Source organism: Chelonia mydas, chromosome 8, assembly GCF_015237465.2.
Source record: "Chelonia mydas isolate rCheMyd1 chromosome 8, rCheMyd1.pri.v2, whole genome shotgun sequence".
In the NCBI taxonomy this organism is placed as follows: Eukaryota; Metazoa; Chordata; order Testudines; family Cheloniidae; genus Chelonia; species Chelonia mydas.
In genome coordinates, this window is record NC_057854.1 from 31620991 (window position 1) to 31641736 (window position 20746).

The 20746-nt window shown below is 41.4% G+C and overlaps 1 protein-coding gene across 6 annotated transcripts in view; it reads left to right on the plus strand.

Moving 5' to 3' along the window:
- The window catches only part of KCNIP1 (potassium voltage-gated channel interacting protein 1), a 770055-nt gene that overhangs the window by 637203 nt on the left and 112106 nt on the right, over positions 1-20746 (plus strand). The window contains exon 1 of one of the 6 annotated variants that reach the window (XM_043520982.1): positions 6421-6841. The exons of the other annotated variants lie outside the window; for them this stretch is intronic. Coding sequence (XP_043376917.1) covers positions 6733-6841 — 109 coding nt within the window. The 5' untranslated portion in view covers positions 6421-6732. Of the gene's footprint in view, positions 1-6420; positions 6842-20746 lie in introns of those variants that run through there. 6 annotated transcript variants of the gene reach the window in all.

Genomic DNA, 20746 nt, shown 5'->3' on the forward strand with positions numbered 1-20746 from the left:
GCTGCTCATAGGTTCTAATCCCTGCTCTGCTGATTATTTTCTGTGTCAACTTGGATAAATTGCTTATTTGTTCTGTTCCTCAGTTTAACTGTCTGTAAAATGGGAATGTTAGTACATATCTTACAGGCATAGTTACTGAATATTTGAAAGCTGTTATAGAAGTTCAGAAAGTCTTATTGTTACAGAATATAATTAATGCCAGAGAGCTCCATAAGTTTGGAATCCAAGTCAAGTTCGAGGCTCATTGAATGTTGGGTTTTACTTGAGGCCCCATGAGAAGCTCAGATAAAACATCTATGTGTAGATGAGCTATACATTCCTCATCTCTACAGCTGATCAATATTTTTTTATCTTCTGAAGAAGATCTGACAATGTGCTTCTGTGCAAGGTCCTATAGGGAGCAAAGCTGAGCAGCACCTCTTCATCTTGTTTAAATCCCAGCACAAATATATCTCAGTAAGAACACAGCCAACTTCCTGCTCAATTATTCCTGACCGTGTGAATGTTAAGTAGAAACAGAAAGCTCATCTTTTCAGTTAGTTACACCAGAGGGCCCGAGTACTGTGTGAGGAGCTGCATGCTGACAGCTGTCCGTACAAAGTTTTTGTCCTGGGGGAAGCTGCTTCCCCATCCCTCTCTACCCCAGTATCTTCCAGTGGAAAGTTCAGTAGGGGTTGGATAGGACAGTTGCATGGTGCATATTTTCTCCCTTAGCAACCAGCAGGGAATTCAGCTTGAGGCTATACTTAATGGAATGGAGCACCTCAGAACTGTGAAACCCCCATTGTTGGGGCTAAGATGCTGTGGTGAATGTGTGAATCTCAGGCAGGATGGCTGAAATTGGGCTGTGTTATCAGGGTAAGGAGGTCTTTGAGCTTATGCAGTGTGAAGCCTCCACAGGCATGGTGCTGGCTTCAGGTAAGCTCCAAGATCCTTGAGTTGTGGGAGTTGTCTCCCTCCCACAGTAGAACAATATAGAGGAAACTCTGATGGAACCCACTACTGATAACCCCAAATGTTGAAGAACCATGAGTAATGCCCCCCAAAATCACAAGACCAGTTTACAAATTATGAGAGTAAAAAAAATCATTTTTTTACTTTCTTTCTGGCTTTTAAACTCTTAGGATGCACAAGGGTCACAATTTCAAGTTTTCCTTTGTAACCATGAGGGCTGAAAACTTTTTAAAAAATGAAATCTGAGATTCTCTTGTCATCATACATCTTGTGGGAGTGGGGCTTTAAGAAATGCATAAAATGTCATGAAATTCATGACAGAATTGTGGTAGATGGAAATTCTGGGAACCTCAGAGTTTCCCACTCCTTTCTCTAGCGATCTGTATCCCAGTTATCCATGTTCCAGATTGAGGTGTAGGTAAAGCTGGTTCAAGTTGTGATCAGAAGCAATAAAGATACTGTCAAGGTTCCTTCCCCACTCTGAACTCTAGGGTATAGATGTGGGGACCTGCATGAAAGATCCCCTAAGCTTATTCTTACCAGCTTAGGTTAAACACTGCCACCACCAAAGTGTTACACAAAGAAGAGGGAAAGTGCCCACTTTGAAACGTCCCCCCCCCCCAAAATATCCCCCCAAGCACTACACCCCCTTTCCTGGGGAAGGCTTGATAAAAATCCTCACCAATTTGCATAGGTGAACACAGACCCAAACGCTTGGATCTTAAGAACAACGAAAAGCAATCAGGTTCTTAAAAGAAGAATTTTAATTAAAGAAAAAGTAAAAGAATCACCTCTGTAAAATCAGGATGATAAATACCTTACAGGGTAATCATATTCAAAACACAGAGAATCCTCTAGGCTAAACCTTAAGTTACAAAAAGATACAAAACCAGGAATATACATTCCATTCAGCACAACTTATTTTATCAGCCATTTAAACAAAACAGAATCTAACACATATCTAACTAGATTGCTTACTGACTTTTTACAGGAGTTCTGACCTGCATTCCTGCTCTGGTCCCAGCAAAAGCATCACACAGAGAGAACCTTTGTTTCTCTCTCCCCCCACCCCCACCCCAGCTTTGAAAGTATCTTGTCTCCTTATTGGTCATTTTGGTCAGGTGCCAGCGAGGTTATCTTAGCTTCTTAACCCTTTACAGGTGAAAGTATTTTTCCTCTGGCCAGGAGGGATTTAAAGGTGTTTTCCCTTCCCTTCATATTTATGACAGGTAATGACTAGAAGAAAGAGAGAAAATAAAGATTAAATAATGATCCCAGAGAACTGCATGTGGACAGTGCATAATATTTAGAGAAAGGTGAATAAATTGTAAGGAGCAATTTATACAACAAATTTCACCTCTCTTTGCATGTTGTCTATAAAAAGATGGCAATTTTCTTGAATGTATTGTGCAGAATTACTCACCATGCCCTTTCTGTGAGTAATTCTTGGGTGGTAGCTCATTCATCATCATTTTGTTGTGTGCATTTGATATTCAAAAGTGGAGTTGTTTTCACTGGATGTGTAGACCCCATGTTATGGTTTGGCTCCCCGAATGGATGTGCATAACTCTTAAAATTGGGTTTCTGGTGTACGTAAGTACTCATGGTTGCATTTAGTGAAAACTCTAATTTAGAGGTGGGTGGAAAACTGTTTTCCTGTTACCCAAAACTTTTTGAGATTTTGAAAATTTTCCTGTCCTGCCTGGAGTGGGGGCAGGGGGGGAGACGCATACACACACACAGCAACCCAGGGTAGCTGATAGACTGGTGTTTAGGGCACTCACTGAGGATGAGAGAGACCTGGGTTTAAATCTCTGCTCCAAATCAGGCAAGGACTTCAATCTGGGTTTCCCACCACATCCAAAGTGAGAGTGCCCTAACCACTAGATTATTCTGTGAATGTTAGTATGATTAGCTTTTGTTTGTATGATTGGGAAGAATCTTTTTTTGTGCTAATATAGGTATTTCTTTGTGGATAAATGTATTAGTGGGCAAATTAGCATACCTGTTGTCAGTGAACACATTCATACCAGAAGTACTTTCTTGACTGCTGTGTACAGTGTACATTCAATTACTTGTAGGAAGTGACATGAGGCAACTGAATGCAAAGTCTACTAGACTGCCAATAAATCTGCCCTACATCTTTCTCCTTTCCTCTGGCAGAAAGGAACCCAGCTATTTTAAAATCTGTGGTTCACATTCATAATCAAATATAACGATATTTTTGTGCAAAACAGGACAGGATAAAATTTTAAATACACTAAGAATGTCTAGTCTTGTTTATTATGTATTTCTCCTGAGAGACTCAGTAGCTTATTGATTTTTCCAGGTGTTGCTCCTCTTTTAAAATTTTGGTCACATAATCAGGGAACAGAAACTATAGCATGTGACATAATGACCAGTCATTGAGACAGAATATTGAATATCTAATGGGGTGGATGCTATAAACAGTGCACAAAACCTCTTTAGAGTAACTACATTCTTAAATAGGAATGGCTTGTATACCATGCTGATGAGCACTGTGTAAGAACCTGGATAGATGAATACTATTGACTGAACACTTATGAATACTAATAAATTTTGCAAAATCCCAATCTATTCATGGGCCATCTGTGTATGGGAAAAGATAAATTGTTCACAACTAATAGCATGACCACCTCTAATATTTAATAATAATACTTTTAAGATGGCTTCTTTCGGAGGATCTCAAAGTTCTTTAAAGACCAACCCTCCCAACATCCCTGTGGGGTTCTGGTAGCACATATTTCTCCTGTCGTATCAAAGGAAAACTGAGGTCCAGAGAATTCATGTGAAGAAGAAGAAAGTCTTTAGCAGAGTTGTGAATAGACCCAGAACTCCCAAAACACAAGTCAGTGCTTTGCCCCGCAGACCATTCTTCATGGAGAGAAAAAGCCACCCCCTTTTCTCTTCTATAACATAGCTAGCATCAGAGGTCTCTTTTGTTCCAGAGGTAGTGTTTAAAGATGAAACCAGTTAATGGGTATGTTTACCCTGCAATTGGAGGTGTGACAACACCATATGAAGCCATAGCAAAGCTAGGTAACGTAAGTACCAGTAGCAGTGAAGATGCACAAGCACTAGTTTAAGCATAGGTTGTATAATACTGACCAGGATCCTGGATATTTGCTCAGGTGGCTAGTCTGCACAGAAGTCCATTCGCCACATCTTCACTGATATTGGCACCTGAGCTAATTAAATTAAAGTCAGTTCAGGTATGATTGTACATGCAGCAATCATACCTCTGGTTGCAGCACAGACTACCCTTTGTTCTGTTTCTGCTCAGGTGCTTTAATTAAAGACTCCTTTGGCCTTACTGAATATTCATTGGTCCAGACTATTAATTCTGGAGAAATACTGTCTTGCTCCGTTCTACATTTTTTCCAGTATTATTAAGTACCTATACAAATATCATAAAGAAGGTAGAAGCCCTGCAGTCAAGCACCATAGTAACACTGTGAGGCTCTATTAGCTGGACATGAACATGCTGCTTTGGACCCTTGACATGTCAGCTGTGTCCCTAAAATGTTGTTTTTAAACAGAGGCAAGTCAATTTTTGGAGAAGCAATGAATGAGCAAAGTAGCAGTGGTGAGGAATATGATTAGAGAGACATATGAGGTAATTCCCTGAGCACAAATATGGGACCCAATGTTCTAATTCTGCTCCTGACTCATTCTTCGAGTCTCTACTCCTGTAATATGGGGATAATAAAATCTATCCGTAGATTTGTTATGAGACTCACTTGATGTTTATAAAGTGCTTTAAAGAAGAAAAGCACTCAGTGTTATTGGAGCCCTGCAATAATAGTCCTGAAAATTACCATCCCAGTCACAAAATTCTCCCATGATGGCGATGGAAAAAATATGTGACATCTGTACTCATTAGTGGGGGGAAATTTACCTAAAGTAGCCAGCCCAATAAAATGTTGGAAGAATAAGCTATAACAAACAGCAACATTATTAGTCTTGTTTGCCTGCCTGCAATTGGTGCCCATGTCAGGCCAGATTTTGGTCTACTGAGACTTCTGTGCATATGTTACAGAATGGCTAAATTCACTGTGTTCCTCTCTAATAGATAATCCACAGAGTCTCAGAGCCTACTACAGCTATCAGCAAATGGTTCCTTTAGCTCAAGTGGTAGTGATGTTTTGAAGTCTGGTTCCTATGCTGATTTACGAGTGGTCGGGGGGGGAGAGGGGGTCTCATTGAATATATCCTGACCTGTCACTGTGATACTTGGAATTTTTCCTGCTGAATGTCTTAAAAGCAGGATTCAGAAGGAAGGAAAGTAAGAGAGGAAGACAACCTTTTTCATGTTTTCCCCCAAGCTTTGCCTTTACTTTCCACGCAGTACAGCAGAAGCATTTGCAAAAAGCATTGGCTCATTCACCTGGACATCTACCAATGTGATATATGCCATTATGTGCCAGCAGTGCCCCTCTGCCATGTACATTGGCCAAACTGGACAATCTCTACCTAAAAGAATAAATGGACACAAATCAGACGTCAAGAATTATAACATTCAAAAACCGGTCGGAGAACACTTCAATCTCCCTGGTCACTCAATTACAGAGCTAAAAGTCGCAATATTACAACAACAAAAAAATTCAAAAACAGATTCCAATGAGAGACTGCTGAATTGAAATTAATTTGCAAACTGGACACCATTAAATTGGGCGTGAATAAAGACTGGGAGTGGATGGGTCATTACACAAAGTAAACCTATTTCCCCATGCTTATTTCTCCCCACACACACACTGTTCCTCACGTGTTCTTGTCAACTGCTGGAAATGGCCCACCTTGATTATCACTACAAAAGGTTCCTCCACCTGCCCCCCCACCCCCGCTCTCCTGCTGGTAATAGCTCACCTTACCTGAAAAGAAAAGGAGTACTTGTGGCACCTTAGAGACTAACCAATTTATTTGAGCATAAGCTTTCGTGAGCTACAGCTCACTTCATCGGATGCATACTGTGGAAAGTTTAGAAGATCTTATTATATGCACACAAAGCATGAAAAAATACCTCCTCCCACCCCACTCTCCTGCTGGTAATAGCTTATCTAAAGTGATCACTCTCCTTACAAGCTTATCTAAAGTGATCACTCTCCTTATAAAAATTCGTCACCTTACCTGATCACTCTCATTATAGTGTATATGGTAACACCCATTGTTTCATGTTCTCTGTGTATATAAATCTCCCCACTGTGTTTTCCACTGCATGCATCCGATGAAGTGAGCTGTAGCTCATGAAAGCTTATGCTCAAATAAATTTGTTAGTCTCTAAGGTGCCACAAGTCCTCCTTTTCTTTTTGCGGATACAGACTAACACGACTGCTACTCTGAAACCTGCATTGGTAGGGTTATAAAAAAGCCCAAAACAGAACAGAAAATAATTGTTTGCACAGATTTAAAAAAAATCACATGTAACGTTGCTGAGGTAGTCAATATAATGCTAAGTTGTTCAGGGGCAGAGTAAACTCATGGAAGAATTGCCCTGAGGTGGGAGAGAAAGTAAAACCATAGATTACTGTTAAATGCAGAAATTGCTTGCACGTGAGAGAGAGAGAAGAAATGGAAATAGGGGGAGAGGATGAGAAACGCAAAGAGAGAGAGACACACACACACACACGAAGAGAGAAAAGAGCCAGATACTTACTGAGCAGCAGGAAGAAAAGCTTCAAACAGACGATTTCCCAGCATTAGATGTCTGCCAGTTGTTTGGCTAGCACACCAGTGGGTATCTGTGTGGTGCCTTAAAGGATGTGGAATAAAGGAGAGTCAGAGGGACTCCAGACTTTAGGGATTGTGGTGGTGGTGTGTTCTTCTCTGAAACTTTTGCACTACCTCGGGCTAATTGACTTGTCAGATGGTAAGAACCTCGAAGCTTTCCAGCTCCTATTTACCTTTATTTAAGTGTATTTCAACAAAATCACTGTGAGTAGCAGGTTAAGAGAAATAAAGCATCAGCTTTTCAGTGCACTTATTTTTCATCCTCATCTTCATGCCTTGTAAGTCATATGGTCTTTAGTGCTGGAATTAGGCTTTGTGCTTTATTTCAAGGGCTTGTGTTAGCTTTTGGAATGTTACCATAGCTGAGGGGAATTTTATGTTGTGATTTTTGCCACACACGCTACTTTTCTTTTATCTAAGTATGATTTTTGTTTCACCCTCTCCTTGGGAACGATAGTCTCTTTTCTGGTAGTGGAAGCACTACTAATAATTAATTCATTAGTTTAGTATGGTTTACTAGACACAGTACTCCTGTGACTCTTGTGACCCGAAGAAAATAAAAACTGCTTGAATGTATGTAGTACAAAGAAAACTTTTTTGTGTGTGAGTATTTCTTTTTCTAGATTCTTCAGAATAAGAGAAACCAGAGACAAAATAAATTAAGTAAAAAAATAATGTTTCTCATTTGAAGAACTATTTTGAGGGGATTGGTCTCTCTCTGTCAGATTTAGTAAAGCAATATTTTTTCTATGATATTTGATAGGAACAGGCAAAGCATATGTATTTGAATTATTTAAGTAAATTTAGGCAATAACAGAGTGTTTTCTAACCACACAGTGACACTCACCCCAACGGTGAAATTCCTGAAAAAACAACCATTGGTATGAAACAAATAAGAATTGAAAAAAAAGAAAAAAAAAGAGGGAAGCCAGTAGTCCCTGGCAGATCTTTAGGAGTTCACTCATGCATAGATGATTAACACTGCCAAGTTTTCCTAACAGAGGAGCAGAATGAGCTGAAATCATAACAAAGACAGCAGTTTCTTGACAGAGGTTTCCTTTGAAATATGGGTTATGTAAAACTGTCAGACTATTTAGTGAGAAATTAAAGAAAGAAATACATCAGTTAGTATTCTCCTTAAGTACAAGTTTTATCGTTTACTGAATGATGTTGGGAGGAAAGGCAGCATATTAATTTTAACTCAGTCATTGTAAAAATCACTGTGCTGTAAGATACCTGATGGGTAGAAAGTGTTCATGGATGGTTAACAAAATATAAAAATAAATTGTGACCTATAGAAAAGATTTTTTTATTTAGAGTATTAGAGTAGAAAATTTAAGTTACATGTATTGTCAATACATACATGTTTGGGTTTTCCCTATAACAGGAGTGAAACACAACAGCTTTAGTCTACCCTTACATGAATTGAACTCCAATAAGGTCTGTTCCCCTCCTCCCAAAAAAAAAGCACCTAACAGTAACTATCAATTTCAAAAGATACACTCACCTTCATAAAACGTGTTGGGGGGAAATGTAAGATGAAATGCGGAGACAGTTGCAGTGCTACCTGTTTAAGTGCAAGGACATTTCTATATATTCTTTCCAGAGCTACTGACGGTAAATCCACTTTTAAACTAGATTACTTACCCAGACCAGTCTCCGCAATGTTTCCCCAGGAAAGTCAAATAAGGGACAGGTGAGAAAGATGTCAAGGGTAAAGGGAAGTAATAATTGTTAAAAGTAGCCCTGTTGTAGAGCAATGCCAGTCCTCTAGTCCAGCTGTATCCTACAGTATATTGGTATTTTAGTGAGAAATTAATCCTTAATGAATCGCTTTCACTAAACAGTCCTGGATGCAGATTTCTAACCAATCTGTAACAGCATCATTCAGCCCATTCAGGTGCAGAACATAGCATTGTTGTGCCTCATAAATCTTTGCAGTAAGCACACTAGTTAGAACATCTCACAATACTAATGGACTATCTGACAAAGTATAGGTGCACCATAAAATAAACCCCTTTCTTCTACAGCTTTGATTGTTGCTTTTTTTTTCCTTCCTGACTTCGGAATTGTCCACTTAGGATTCTGCAGGAGTCTGAGAAATGTATAGTTACTGTTCACAAGTTATAGGAGCTTTCCCTCCCTTTGGGGCCTGAATTCTTTGATCCCTTACTTATGCTGAGTAACACTTGCAGGTAGTTGTACAGATGTCACATGAGTAAGTATTGCAAAGATCAGGCCCTTGGAAATCTTTAAGTTCAGCATAAAACTTTTATTTGACCTGCTAGGTAACAGTGGGTAAGTGTGGAACATTATTATTATGATTTGTATTCCCATAGCATGTTGGGGCCCTGGTCATGGGGTTGCAGCATAAATATTTCTAGCTTGTCTTTACATTCAGTGTAGATGATCACTGCTTTTGTTTATCTAGAGGCAAGTGATTCCATGTGCGGTTCCATCACTGTGTGTAATAGCCCTAAAATTAAACACTGTACTATTTAAGCAAACTGGCTCCTAATTGCCTGAAATTGGTCATGCTGTTATTTCCTTTTAGAATTTGTATTATGCCAACTCCTGCAGGTAAAACATTCTTATTTAGAAACTACTCATTTGTGTTGCTTTTTCACAAGAAGTGATTGGATACCAATTCTGCATTAGGGTAATATGAGATGCTGGATTGATGGAGTAGTAACTACTGTGTGATTGGTAGTTCAATAAGTATAAAACACTTCTTAGAATTTCCTGCAGTTCAATATACATAATGCTCAGTATCTTGACTTTCAGCTTCTGTTTCCAAGTTATATTTCATAAGTAAGGTCTGGATCCTGCAATGAGTGTTGTGCAGGTGGGTCCAAGCTCCGATTCATTGCATCCAATGGCGTTTGGCACAAGTGCAGAGGTCTACCCACGCTGAGCTTTGTTACGGGATTGCAGCGTAAGAATCCAGTTGGAAATCTGAGCAAGACTTAGACCTGCATAAAACTCTCTAACGAAACCCTAAACCAGGGGGAAGGCAACAGTTTCGTCAGAGATTGGCTTTGGGGTTGTGCATTCCTTTCAGCCTGAAACTGAAGTGGTGTGATATCCACATAACCGGAACCCAATAAACTCCCCTGTAAAGAGGAACCCCTCGCGTGATCAGAGCTTGCCAAATGCAATGTTCATTTCACAGCATTTCACGTTACAGGTTTCACTGTTTCCTGTTGTGCAGCCTCTCCTGTGCTTCCACCTCATTCATAATTTCATGTTGGTAATACCAGACTTGCTTGCAGGAGACAACCAAATTCAAAAAGAATGAGGCAAGAGTCACCGATTAGTTTCCTAGCAAGTGTGGGGATGCAGTCATAATTAATGATTCACATTAAATGGCATTCAAGAAAACATTTTGTGAATGTTATGGTAATACTTGGTTGTCAAAGGATCAAGAACTCTCCTCATAAGAGCAAGTGTTGACTATTCTAGAACTGTTTTATGAGTTTGGCTCTAACTCGTCTTACTTTGTTCCATCCATCAATCATTTGGATATCCTTGTACTGCTGATAAATTTTATTTCTTCTGAATAGAGAGGGATCCAGATCAAATATGATGTGTGTTTTTTGGACAGCTATCAACATTGATTACATAATACCACCACCAGGGTTTAAAATTCTGAGAACTAAGTACTGTTTAAAGGTACCACTTGAATATTGCGAGTCAGAGATTTAACTTTTAATGCAGCAAAATTTGTTGTGAGCCCCACGATATGTGTGTTTCTGTCTGGTAGGGCTGTCTTCTTGGCTGTTTTCAGTTACTACACAGGAGAAAACTATACTGGTGACAGATTTCTTCTCAGTTAAATGGGTTGTGGATTTTGCTCTCTAAAACTGTCTCAGTGTAAAAGGATAGCAACTACTCTACCCTGGTGCATGATTCAGCAATCTGTAAATAATGTATAATCAACCGGTGGAACTCTATTGTTTCATGATGTTGTGGAGACAAATAGTTTAGTAGAACCCTGAAAAGAATTAGACACCTGAAGTATGTGACTAGGAATAGCATATCCTGTTACATTAGAATAGGGCAACAATGTGACCATTCGCTAGGGCTGTCCAAAAGTTCATTTGGCAATGTGAATTCACCATGTTTCAGGAGACATTCGGGTCTAGTCCTAGGTCTGTGAACTGTTGCAGACCAGTACTGTTTCAATTTGTACAGTCCTCATTCCCAGCCTTGGCCGCCCACTCAGTGACCTGCTCCACCAAACCTGGGACCCAAGCGACCTTACCATTACTGTCCGTGGAGAGAATGACTAGATATTGGCCACCATTCCTGCCATCTCTGTTGGCCCTGGTACTAGATACTAAGGGTCTTCAGAGAGCACTAGAAAACTTTTCTGCCACTTTATTTCATCAAGGGATTACCAAGCCCCTTGTCCACGTCCGAGAGGCAGCAGAGGCAAGAGTTGGTAGGGTCCCAGTACCTGGATGTAAAGTAGGGTAGTAGAGGACAGTGCAGTGAACTCTGGGAGGTGAGGGGATGTGGGTGTACCCCTACAGATTTCAGTTCTGTATAACCTGAACCTCCAAGTGAAATCTGTGATGTTCTGTATCTCAGGGGAAACACCCTACATCTCCATGTTCATCCTTATAATATTATTGTGTGGTATCCAATGCAAAGTTTGTCATGTAGGGCAGTGGTTCTCAAAGCCGGTCCACCGCTTGTTCAGGGAAAGCCCCAGGCGGGCCGCACCAATTTCTTTATCTGCCACATCCGCAGGTTCGGCTGATCGTGGCTCCCACTGGCTGTGGTTCGCCGCTCCAGGACAATGGGGTCTGTGGGAAGGGCGGCCAGCATGTCCCTTGGCCCGCGCCACTTCCCGCAGCCCCCATTGGCCTGGAGCGGCACACTGCAGCCAGTGGGAGCCGCGATCGGCTGAACCTGCAGATGCAGCAGGTAAACACACCGGTCTGGCCCGCCAGGGTCTTTCCCTGAACAAGCAGCGGACTGGCTTTGAGAACCACTGATGTAGGCTGTTTTTGGAAGGCTCATGATGCACTGAGCATTGTTGTTATAGTAATCATTGTTATAGTAATATTATAGTAATGTTATAGGTTGTAATTTCATGTATATAGTTATGAGGCTGAGAATGTGTCCTCATGGCTTAAAGCAAGCCCAGGCAAAAGCTCTCCAAGAGCAGAGGGGCAGTTCACACCTCATCAGGGCATGTATGGGACAAACCCAGCCCAGTCTCACAGGAACAAAGAACACTGGCCTAGGCAACAACAAAGGATCTGTTCAACTTTCGAGTGAGTCACCCCCCTTCCCTTGGTCAGTTTGGGACTGCAATGAGGTAATGCTCACCTGACTCTGAAGGGGAGGGGGCAAAGCTAAGAGGGAAGAAAGAACATGATAAAAGGGAGAGATGTTTGCCACGCTCTTCCTCTCTCTCCCACCTCCATCTACAGATATAACCATAAAGCGACTGAAGCTCTGATCAAAGGGGAGAGCCTGGCTGAAGGACAACTAGCCAGCCTGTGGTGAGAAGCAGCTAAGTTTCTAAGGGTACTGAAAGTGTTAAGATCAACTTAGAATGTGTTTTGCTTTTATTTCATCTGACCAAATCAGACTTATAATCACTTAAAATTTATCTTTATAGTTAATAAATGTGTTTGCTTATTCTACCTGAAGCAGTGTGTTTGGTTTGAAGCATGTCAGAGTCTCCCCTTGGGATAACAAGCCTGGTACATATCCATTTCTTTGTTAAATTTATGAACTCATACAAGCTTGCAGCATCCACCAGGCATAACTGAACAGAGGAAGATGGACCACTAGGGTTGTGTCTGGGACCAGAGATATTGGCTAGTTTCATTTGGTTGCACAATCCAAGGAGCAGCTTACATGCCAGAGGCTGTGTATGAACAGCCCAGAGTGGGGTTCTCACAGCAGAGCAGGGTAAGGCTGGCTCCCAGAGTTGAGAATTTCAGTGGCCTACCAGATCACCAGTCCAGGTAACACCAGAGGGGAACGTCGCAATCTGAAGGATTTTGCTCATTGACCCCGTGGCATCTGGTTTGTGTGTGTCCCCAGTTAAAGAACCCTGCCAGACTTGCTGACCTCCATCATGAATTCTTAGATTTCAGGTTGCAAATCTTTAACCAGCTGTATTATTAGATATATTATAGGGGGCTTAATCCTTCCTTTGAAGCATCCGGCATTAGCCATTGAAGGAGACAGAATGCTAGATTAGAGGGTCTGTTTGGGTATGACTGTTACTGAATTCCTTTTTGCAACAACTGTAAAGTAATTTCCAAATAAGGCAGTAGGAATCGACAGTTACAGGCCTGGCTTGCTGTGTGGTGATGCACACCTCGCTGTCTCCCCTATGGCGTATTGCAGTGTACTCTGCTCTAAGCCTACATTACGTGCAGAAATGCAAAAATCTTTTTCATTCCTACTGCCAACTAGCAAATTCCCTCAGAGCTTATGGTCCATGGACAAGGGCAACTTGCTCTTCAGAAAGCATATGGATGTGCCTTTTTTTGTGATGGAAAGAGTCTAAAACAAAAAACACAAGCAGGAATTATGCCATGGCCCTTCCTGCAAATTCAAACATCACCACAGTTGGGATCCAAAGGAACCATGGGTATGTCACAATTCAGAATCAGATTGTTGGCTCCTGAAGTCCTTTTGAACTCAAGTTATTTTCTCTGGGGTTGTTGGTTAGACACAAGCTCCAGGTGATTGTCAGAGAATGTCTATTCTTGACTGGATGTATGGGGAATTTTTATGCATGCAACACACAGTGCATAAAGATAAGAGCTACAAGAGAGGAAATGGGAGCCTAGACTGAACTCCAACCCCCACTTTTGCATGTGTTATTTCAAAGAGCTTTAGAGAGACCAAAGGGAAAAGGGTGAAAGAAAGGAAGTGTAATCCAGTGAACTGGAGCTTTGTGTTTCTGTGACCCCATTATTTCTCCTCCCCCGTGTGTTTTGGTTTTTTTTAAGTGAGACATGTGGGAACCCTTTGTAGCACACCTAACAGACTCTGAGCTAGTGCTGGTTTGTGCAAAACTTCACCATGGGAAACCCCTCCCTAGGGCTTTCTGCCCTGGATAGGGCAAGTGCAGTTTCTGTTGCTGCCCTCCTTCTGGGGATTCTGCCCAGGGACAGCAGTGTATGAGGCTGCACAGCGGCCTGCTGAAAAAGGCTATATCGTAGATCAGTGGCGGGCAACCTGTGGCCCATGGGCCGCACGTGGCCAGTTAGGGTAATCCATTGGCAGGCCGCCAGACAGTTTGTTTCCATTTGCACGGCTGTCCGCAGCTCCCAGTGACTGCGGTTCACCATTCCCGGCCAATGGGAGCTGCGGGAAGCAGCAGCAGCAGCTCCCATTGGCCGGGAAAGGCAAACCGCGGCCATTGAGAGCTATGGGTGGCCATACAAATGTAAACAAACTGTCTGGCTGTCCGCTGGTGGATTACCCTGATGGGCCACAGGTTGCCCACCACTGTCATAGATGTACTGAATCAGTCCATCCCCCAACTACTCTGATCAGGTGCCCTCCCCAGCAGCTCACTTTTCCATCTTTGTTGGCCTATTGTAAGCCCACCCCTCAATGTGAGAAAGGAACAGTGCCTCCACTTTCTGTTATCCTAGCATACTGAGAACCCAGGTGGGCCCTTGCAAGAAACTGGGGATGAACTTAGGCTCACCACATTCATACAAAGAAGGCTTTGTTAGATTCTTTCTAAGGTACCAATCACCATAATATTTAAGGACAATCTAGTGCTGGTAGTGGGCTGAGCAGCACATGGAGACAGGACTCTGGGTTTAGAGCTGCACAAAATTTTTGGAGGAATAGTAAATTTGCCAAAAACTGCAGTTTCAGAGTGACTGAAGCTATTTAAGAAATTCAGGTTGAATTCAGTGATTAGTTTTGACTGAATAAAAAAGAAAAAAAAAATCAAAAAAGTCCAAACCAGTTCATTTCAACGTTTTCTAAATGAACCGTTTCAACTTCTTCTTGAGATATAACCATTTTCAAAAATGTCATCTCAAAGCAACATTTCCTTTAGAAAAAGTCATTCCAAACTGAACCAACAAAATTTTTCTGGTTTTTCATTTTGGTGAAACAAACTGAAAAAATTCAGTTAGAAACTAAGCGAATTATTCCATTCAGCCACCAACCAAAAAATCAGTTATTCACTTAGCTCTGCTCTGGTTCTGTGTCCCACTACGTTAGTTTCCCTGTCTGTTAAATCAGCGCAATGCTGTTTACCTCAAATGGAAGTTAAGAAGCTTAATTTTAATTAATGTTCATAAAGGTCTTTGAGAGTCTGAAATGAAAGGTGCTGTAAAAGTGCAATGTATTATTACAACAAATCCTCTCTGAGGTTGAGGGTGGTGGTGATCAGGGGTAGCTGCTTAGATGACCTGGTGCAGTGTGTAATCTGGTTCTCAGTTGCTTTTACTACAGAATCATGTTTATGATGATCGCTTGCTATAGTCTCTCCCCCTGCCTCACCCCTATAGTTGTTTAGTTAGGAGGAGGTAGAAATAAACTTTGATGTACCTGCTGACATTCTCTTGCTGGCTAATGCTTATTGCAACGCTTTGGGTTTCTTGGGTACTTCTGCGTCTTGTTTTTCTTGAATTTCATTTTTCTATCTGGACCTTCTTTTTTCTGAACCTGCTTCAACAGGTGAAAGGAAAACTACAATTCACATTACAAAAAAATCTCCTTCTGGTCTCTGTCTTTGAGAACAAAGGGGAGTAAATGAATAACAAGTTTGGGGTTTTTAAGTGAAAAATAGCGTTCATTCATGCAGGAACCTGCTATCATGGCAGTTTGACACACAGTAGTTTGAGGCACATGAAATGCAGCGCAGTATTTCACAATAGAAGACAGGCAGGAGACTCTAAAACTATTTTAAGGTAAAAGTTTACTTATTTCTTGGGGTGGGGGGAGTTAACTGAAGTATAAACACTGTTAAACCACCCATTTGAGAACTTAACCAATGGTAAAATATGGAAACTTTATTGTAAAATACCTTTGAAATGAGAAGTTTAAAAAACTGGTCTATTTAGCTAGGTAACTGTCCTACCTTTATTTTCCGTGTACTAAACCTCTATATTTTTAAGGACTCTGCTGTCTGCTGTGATGGGCAGCCATTTTTTATTCAGTGCAAAGTGTTGCAGAAGAGATGCAAACTCTGCTATCCGATGGAGATTTTATTTTTGTTGTTTTTGATTATTTTGCTTTACAGTGTATCATTCTTGGTGAATTGATATGGTTCACTCCCTGCTTATAGGGGGGATACATCAATTCAGTCCATAAGGAACATAGTCTCAAACTCTTATTGTGACTATTACATCCCAGCAGCTTCTCTGGACCTCAACGTTTTTATGGAATGCCAGAGTGGGGCGAGGTAATCTAAGTTTTTTAAAGTTAAATTAGCCAGGAGGCTTTTCTAAAAAATAAAGCCACATACCTTACAACAGTTATGAAATTCTCCTTTCTCATGCATTCAAATCCTGTGCCTCTAGCTTCAGCAGCAGGCTGGACTTCCTTCAGGAAAGTATCAGTGAAACAGTGACTGTAATTGAGATGCACCAGTGAGAAGTATCTTAGAAAATAATATTTGACAATGCATCTAAGTGTGCAGGAAATGTCAGTGTAAGTGGTTCTCTGTGTGTGTGTGTGCGCACACATATGTATATACATAATAACTCAGTTCTAATGGAGGCTCCTTAACTGTCCAGAAAAAAACTACATTAAGATAAGTGAAGCACTCGTGTCAGGAAATGCCAGAATTAGGGTCGCCTGTACAATCTTAACTCTTTGTGCATGTTGTCCTCATTACGATATGGTTTACTCATGATTAAAATACAATATTGTAAAGTATACAAATCAGGGAGAAGAGCTAAGGTTGTGCAGGCAACCTTAATTTTGGCATTTCCTAATCTTTGATTTCTCATATGTTCAACCTTGACATTCTTTCTACATAGATAGGTGTTCTGTATGAGTAGCTGGTGTGTGTATTGTGACAAAGCTCTGTCCTTGCCTCCGTGGGTCCCGCATTTCCTGGCAGATTTCACTAGCCTCAGAGGCTCACTATGACCCTGCACGTAACCCTTCTCTCTCTAGAGACAAGGGTCACAGTCTACTGAGCCATTTTCATCATAAGCCAGCGAGGGAGGTGAGGAGAAGTTATCCTTCCTTGCACAGTCTCTATTGTCTCCCAGTCTCAGTGATTAATCAGGGGGCAAAGGTGGGGGGGGGAAGCCCAGGCCCACCCTCTACTCCGGGCTCCAGCCCAGGGACCCTAATAGTATCAGCTATGGTAGCTGACCTTTTAGAAACATGACATGTACAATTCCCTGGGTTACTTCCCCCACAGCAGCCCTCACTTCCTCAAGCTCCACTTCACCCTTACCTCAGAGCCTCCTTCCTTGTGCCTGATATGGTGTGTACTACTCAGCCTCTCCAACAGCGCAACTTCCTCCCACAGCTCCTGACATGCACACCCACCTGACTAACTGGGAGGCTTTTAAGTAGTTTCAACCAGGCGCTCATTGGCTTCAGGTGTCCCAATCAACCTAGCCTTCTCCCTGCCTTCTGGAAAGTTCTTAATTGGCCCCAGGTGTCTTAATTGACCTGGAGCAGCTGCCATTTCACTTATTCTGGTACCAGGGATTTGTATAGCCTGGAGCTAATATATCTATCTCCCACTACTTTTCTATAGCCATCTGGCCGTCACAGTATATATGCACTTATGAATTATATTCTATTATTTAGCTGTTAGTTATTCTAGCTAATCACTGCTGGGTTCCTTTAATGAAATCTCTGGATTTCTCTCAGTGTTCTCAACTTTCAGTATTTTATCTCTCATATAATTCACTGGCTGCTAGACTTCATTAGACAGTCTATTGCAGAAACTGCTGAGGATTGGTTGGCTTATACCCAGCCTTGCCTGTTGCTTGCTGATCAGTGAATGGAAGGGAATTCTATGTGTTGCACATCATTTCCTGATTTCCCAGTCCTGATGACATTTGTTAGCACTTGAGAAGTCTTTCCAGATTAGCTTTCGAAGGTCGCTTCTGGTGTTTAATGACTTTTCTTTCAATTTCAGCTATGCCAAAGATATAGGGAGGGATCTGACTTTGTGGATTAACTGCAGAGTCACAGACCACATTTTGGGAACTTCATTTGAATTGTTCATACCATTTATTTTGTGCTTTGTTTAACCCTGAGGCATTTGGCATTCTTTCAGGGAAGCAAGTCCAGCCTTTTTACTCTTGAGTTTCTTAGACGGATCTGGTTCTGCTTCTATTGTAGGAATCTGTACTGATTCAGTTAAGTGTAGCAGTAACTCATTAGTGCTTGCTTACAAAATGATTCATGTAGAGCTACAGTCATGATTATACTTCAATCTCTCATAATTGCATTGCTGTTAACCTTTCTATTAAAACAGTAATTTTCTGTTCATTTACAATGTTACTACCCCAAAACTGCCTTTTCAGCACCTTTATGTTCTCTCTGTGTGTGTACGTGTGTGTGCACACATCCTGTGGTTTCAAATCTGCTAGTCAGTGCAATCTTGCTGTTTTCCTTTGCATACAGCCAGTTGCTATTTTGCCTCCATTCTAGCTTGCAGATCACCTGCTACTGCTTTTTCCCACCATGTCCAATAAAATCAGGGTTCTATAGCTCTTTCACACCTGATGCCCAGATAACAAGGTATTATTTCCATCTGAGCTCATTGGCATGAGCTATATTGGTTTGCTCCATCTTCTAGAAATGTGACATTGCCTTACCACTTCTCATTCTGTGTGCCAATTCATAATTGTATGTCTCTTCTTTCTATCAAACATATGGAAATCAGAGCTCTTAACTGCAGAGGTTTCAATGCTTTTGAAAATCTTACAGTCGGATTTCCAGTTTCTCTTCCTTGATTATTCTCTCTCCCCAAGCACAGCTTTGTCTTTCTCACTTCGTGTTTTGAATTCTTATTCTTAGGCAGCACTAATGCAAACTAAATAGACAAAACTGGTAATTTTTAAATTGCATCCATTTCAGTTACTTGGGACATATAGTGCATTGATCTTTCTGACCCATTTAAGGTCATACTTTTGCTCAATTTATCTTTATGGGGTTAGTAGCTTCTGGTCTGAACACTCAAACTTAATAATTCTGATGACATGTTTTATTACTACAAGGTGTAACTACATCCCTTTCCGACTCCTATTTAACTTAAAATTTATTTGCTGTTTCTCTAGATGTAAATCCTGTTTCATTGGCTTTGTGCCATGTTCTCCTCCCATGTTTTGGCTTTATCTTTGTTCCCTGGTTTTTGGTAAACCCATCTGTAGTGAATGATATTGTGAAAGTGTATAACACACTTTTAACTGATATTATTCCCAGCACTGCAGCAACAATGCACTGTGGGCCATGTACCACCTTTGATTCATGTGTGTATCCCAATGATCTGGCAAAGGCAGTATGTAGCCCAGGATGTGCCACAGTCACATTGTTCTTTGATTCACTGACCAGCTCAAAGCCATCAGTTCATAGGCTCGAGTATCACCACAGGTTGACTGATCATCATACTGCCAAATGGGAAACTTCTAAAAGTCATTTTACTGCCTGTAAATAGTATCATACGTATAACGCTGGAAACTGTATTCCTCTGTTTAACCCCAGGAAGGACAAATGTGTAAAGCATAAGCAATAACAGGGTAAACTTCCTTGACAACATTGTTTCATCTCTATCTTGAAGCGACCATCTCTAGAAACTCTCTTCTGTTGTAAAAAGAAAAGGAGTACTTGTGGCACCTTAGAGACTAACCAATTTATTTGAGCATGAGCTTTCGTGAGCTACAGCTCACTTCATCGGATGCATACTGTGGAAACTGCAGAAGACATTATATACACAGAGACCATGAAACAATACCTCCTCCCACCCCACTCTCCTGCTGGTAATAGCTTATCTAAAGTGATCATCAAGTTGGGCCATTTCCAGCACAAATCCAGGTTTTCTCACCCTCCGCTCCCCCCCACCCCCCAAACTCACTCTCCTGCTGGTAATAGCTCATCCAAAGTGACCACTCTCCCTACAATGTGCATGATAATCAAGGTGGGCTATTTCCAGCACAAATCCAGGTTTTCTCACCCCCCCACCCCCCACCCAGGTGAGAAAACCTGGATTTATTCTGGAAATGGCCCACCTTGATTATCATGCACATTGTAGGGAGAGTGGTCACTTTGGATAAGCTATTACCAGCAGGAGAGTGAGTTTGTGTGTGTATGGGGGTGGGGGGGGGGTGAGAAAACCTGGATTTGTGCTGGAAATGGCCCACCTTGATTTTCATACACATTGTGAGGAGAGTGGTCACTTTGGATAAGCTATTACCAGCAGGAGAGTGAGTTTGTGTGTGTGGTTTTTGGAGGGGGGTGTGGGGGTGGGTGAGAAAACCTGGATTTGTGCTGGAAATGGCCCACCTTGATTATCATACACATTGTAAAGAGAGTGGTCACTTTGGATGGGCTATTACCAGCAGGAGAGTGAGTTTGTGTGGGGGGGGCGGAGGGTGAGAAAACCTGGATTTGTGCTGGAAATGGCCCAACTTGATGATCACTTTAGATAAGCTATTACCAGCAGGAGAGTGGGATGGGAGGAGGTATTGTTTCATGGTCTCTGTGTATATAATGTCTTCTGCAGTTTCCACAGTATGCATCCGATGAAGTGAGCTGTAGCTCATGAAAGCTCATGCTCAAATAAATTGGTTAGTCTCTAAGGTGCCACAAGTACTCCTTTTCTTTTTGCGAATACAGACTAACACGGCTGTTACCTGAAACTCTTTTGTTGTGATGCCTGTAAAATACTCCACAGTGACAAGGGAGCTGGCCTACTGTGATTGCTGCTTTTTCATGCTTACAGCATTGACTCATTATTTCCTTATAATCCTCTCATCTGTCTGCATCCACCTGTTGTGTCTTGATTTATACTTAGTTTGTAAGCTCTTTTGAGCAGAGACCATGTCTTTGTTATGTTTTGTATAGT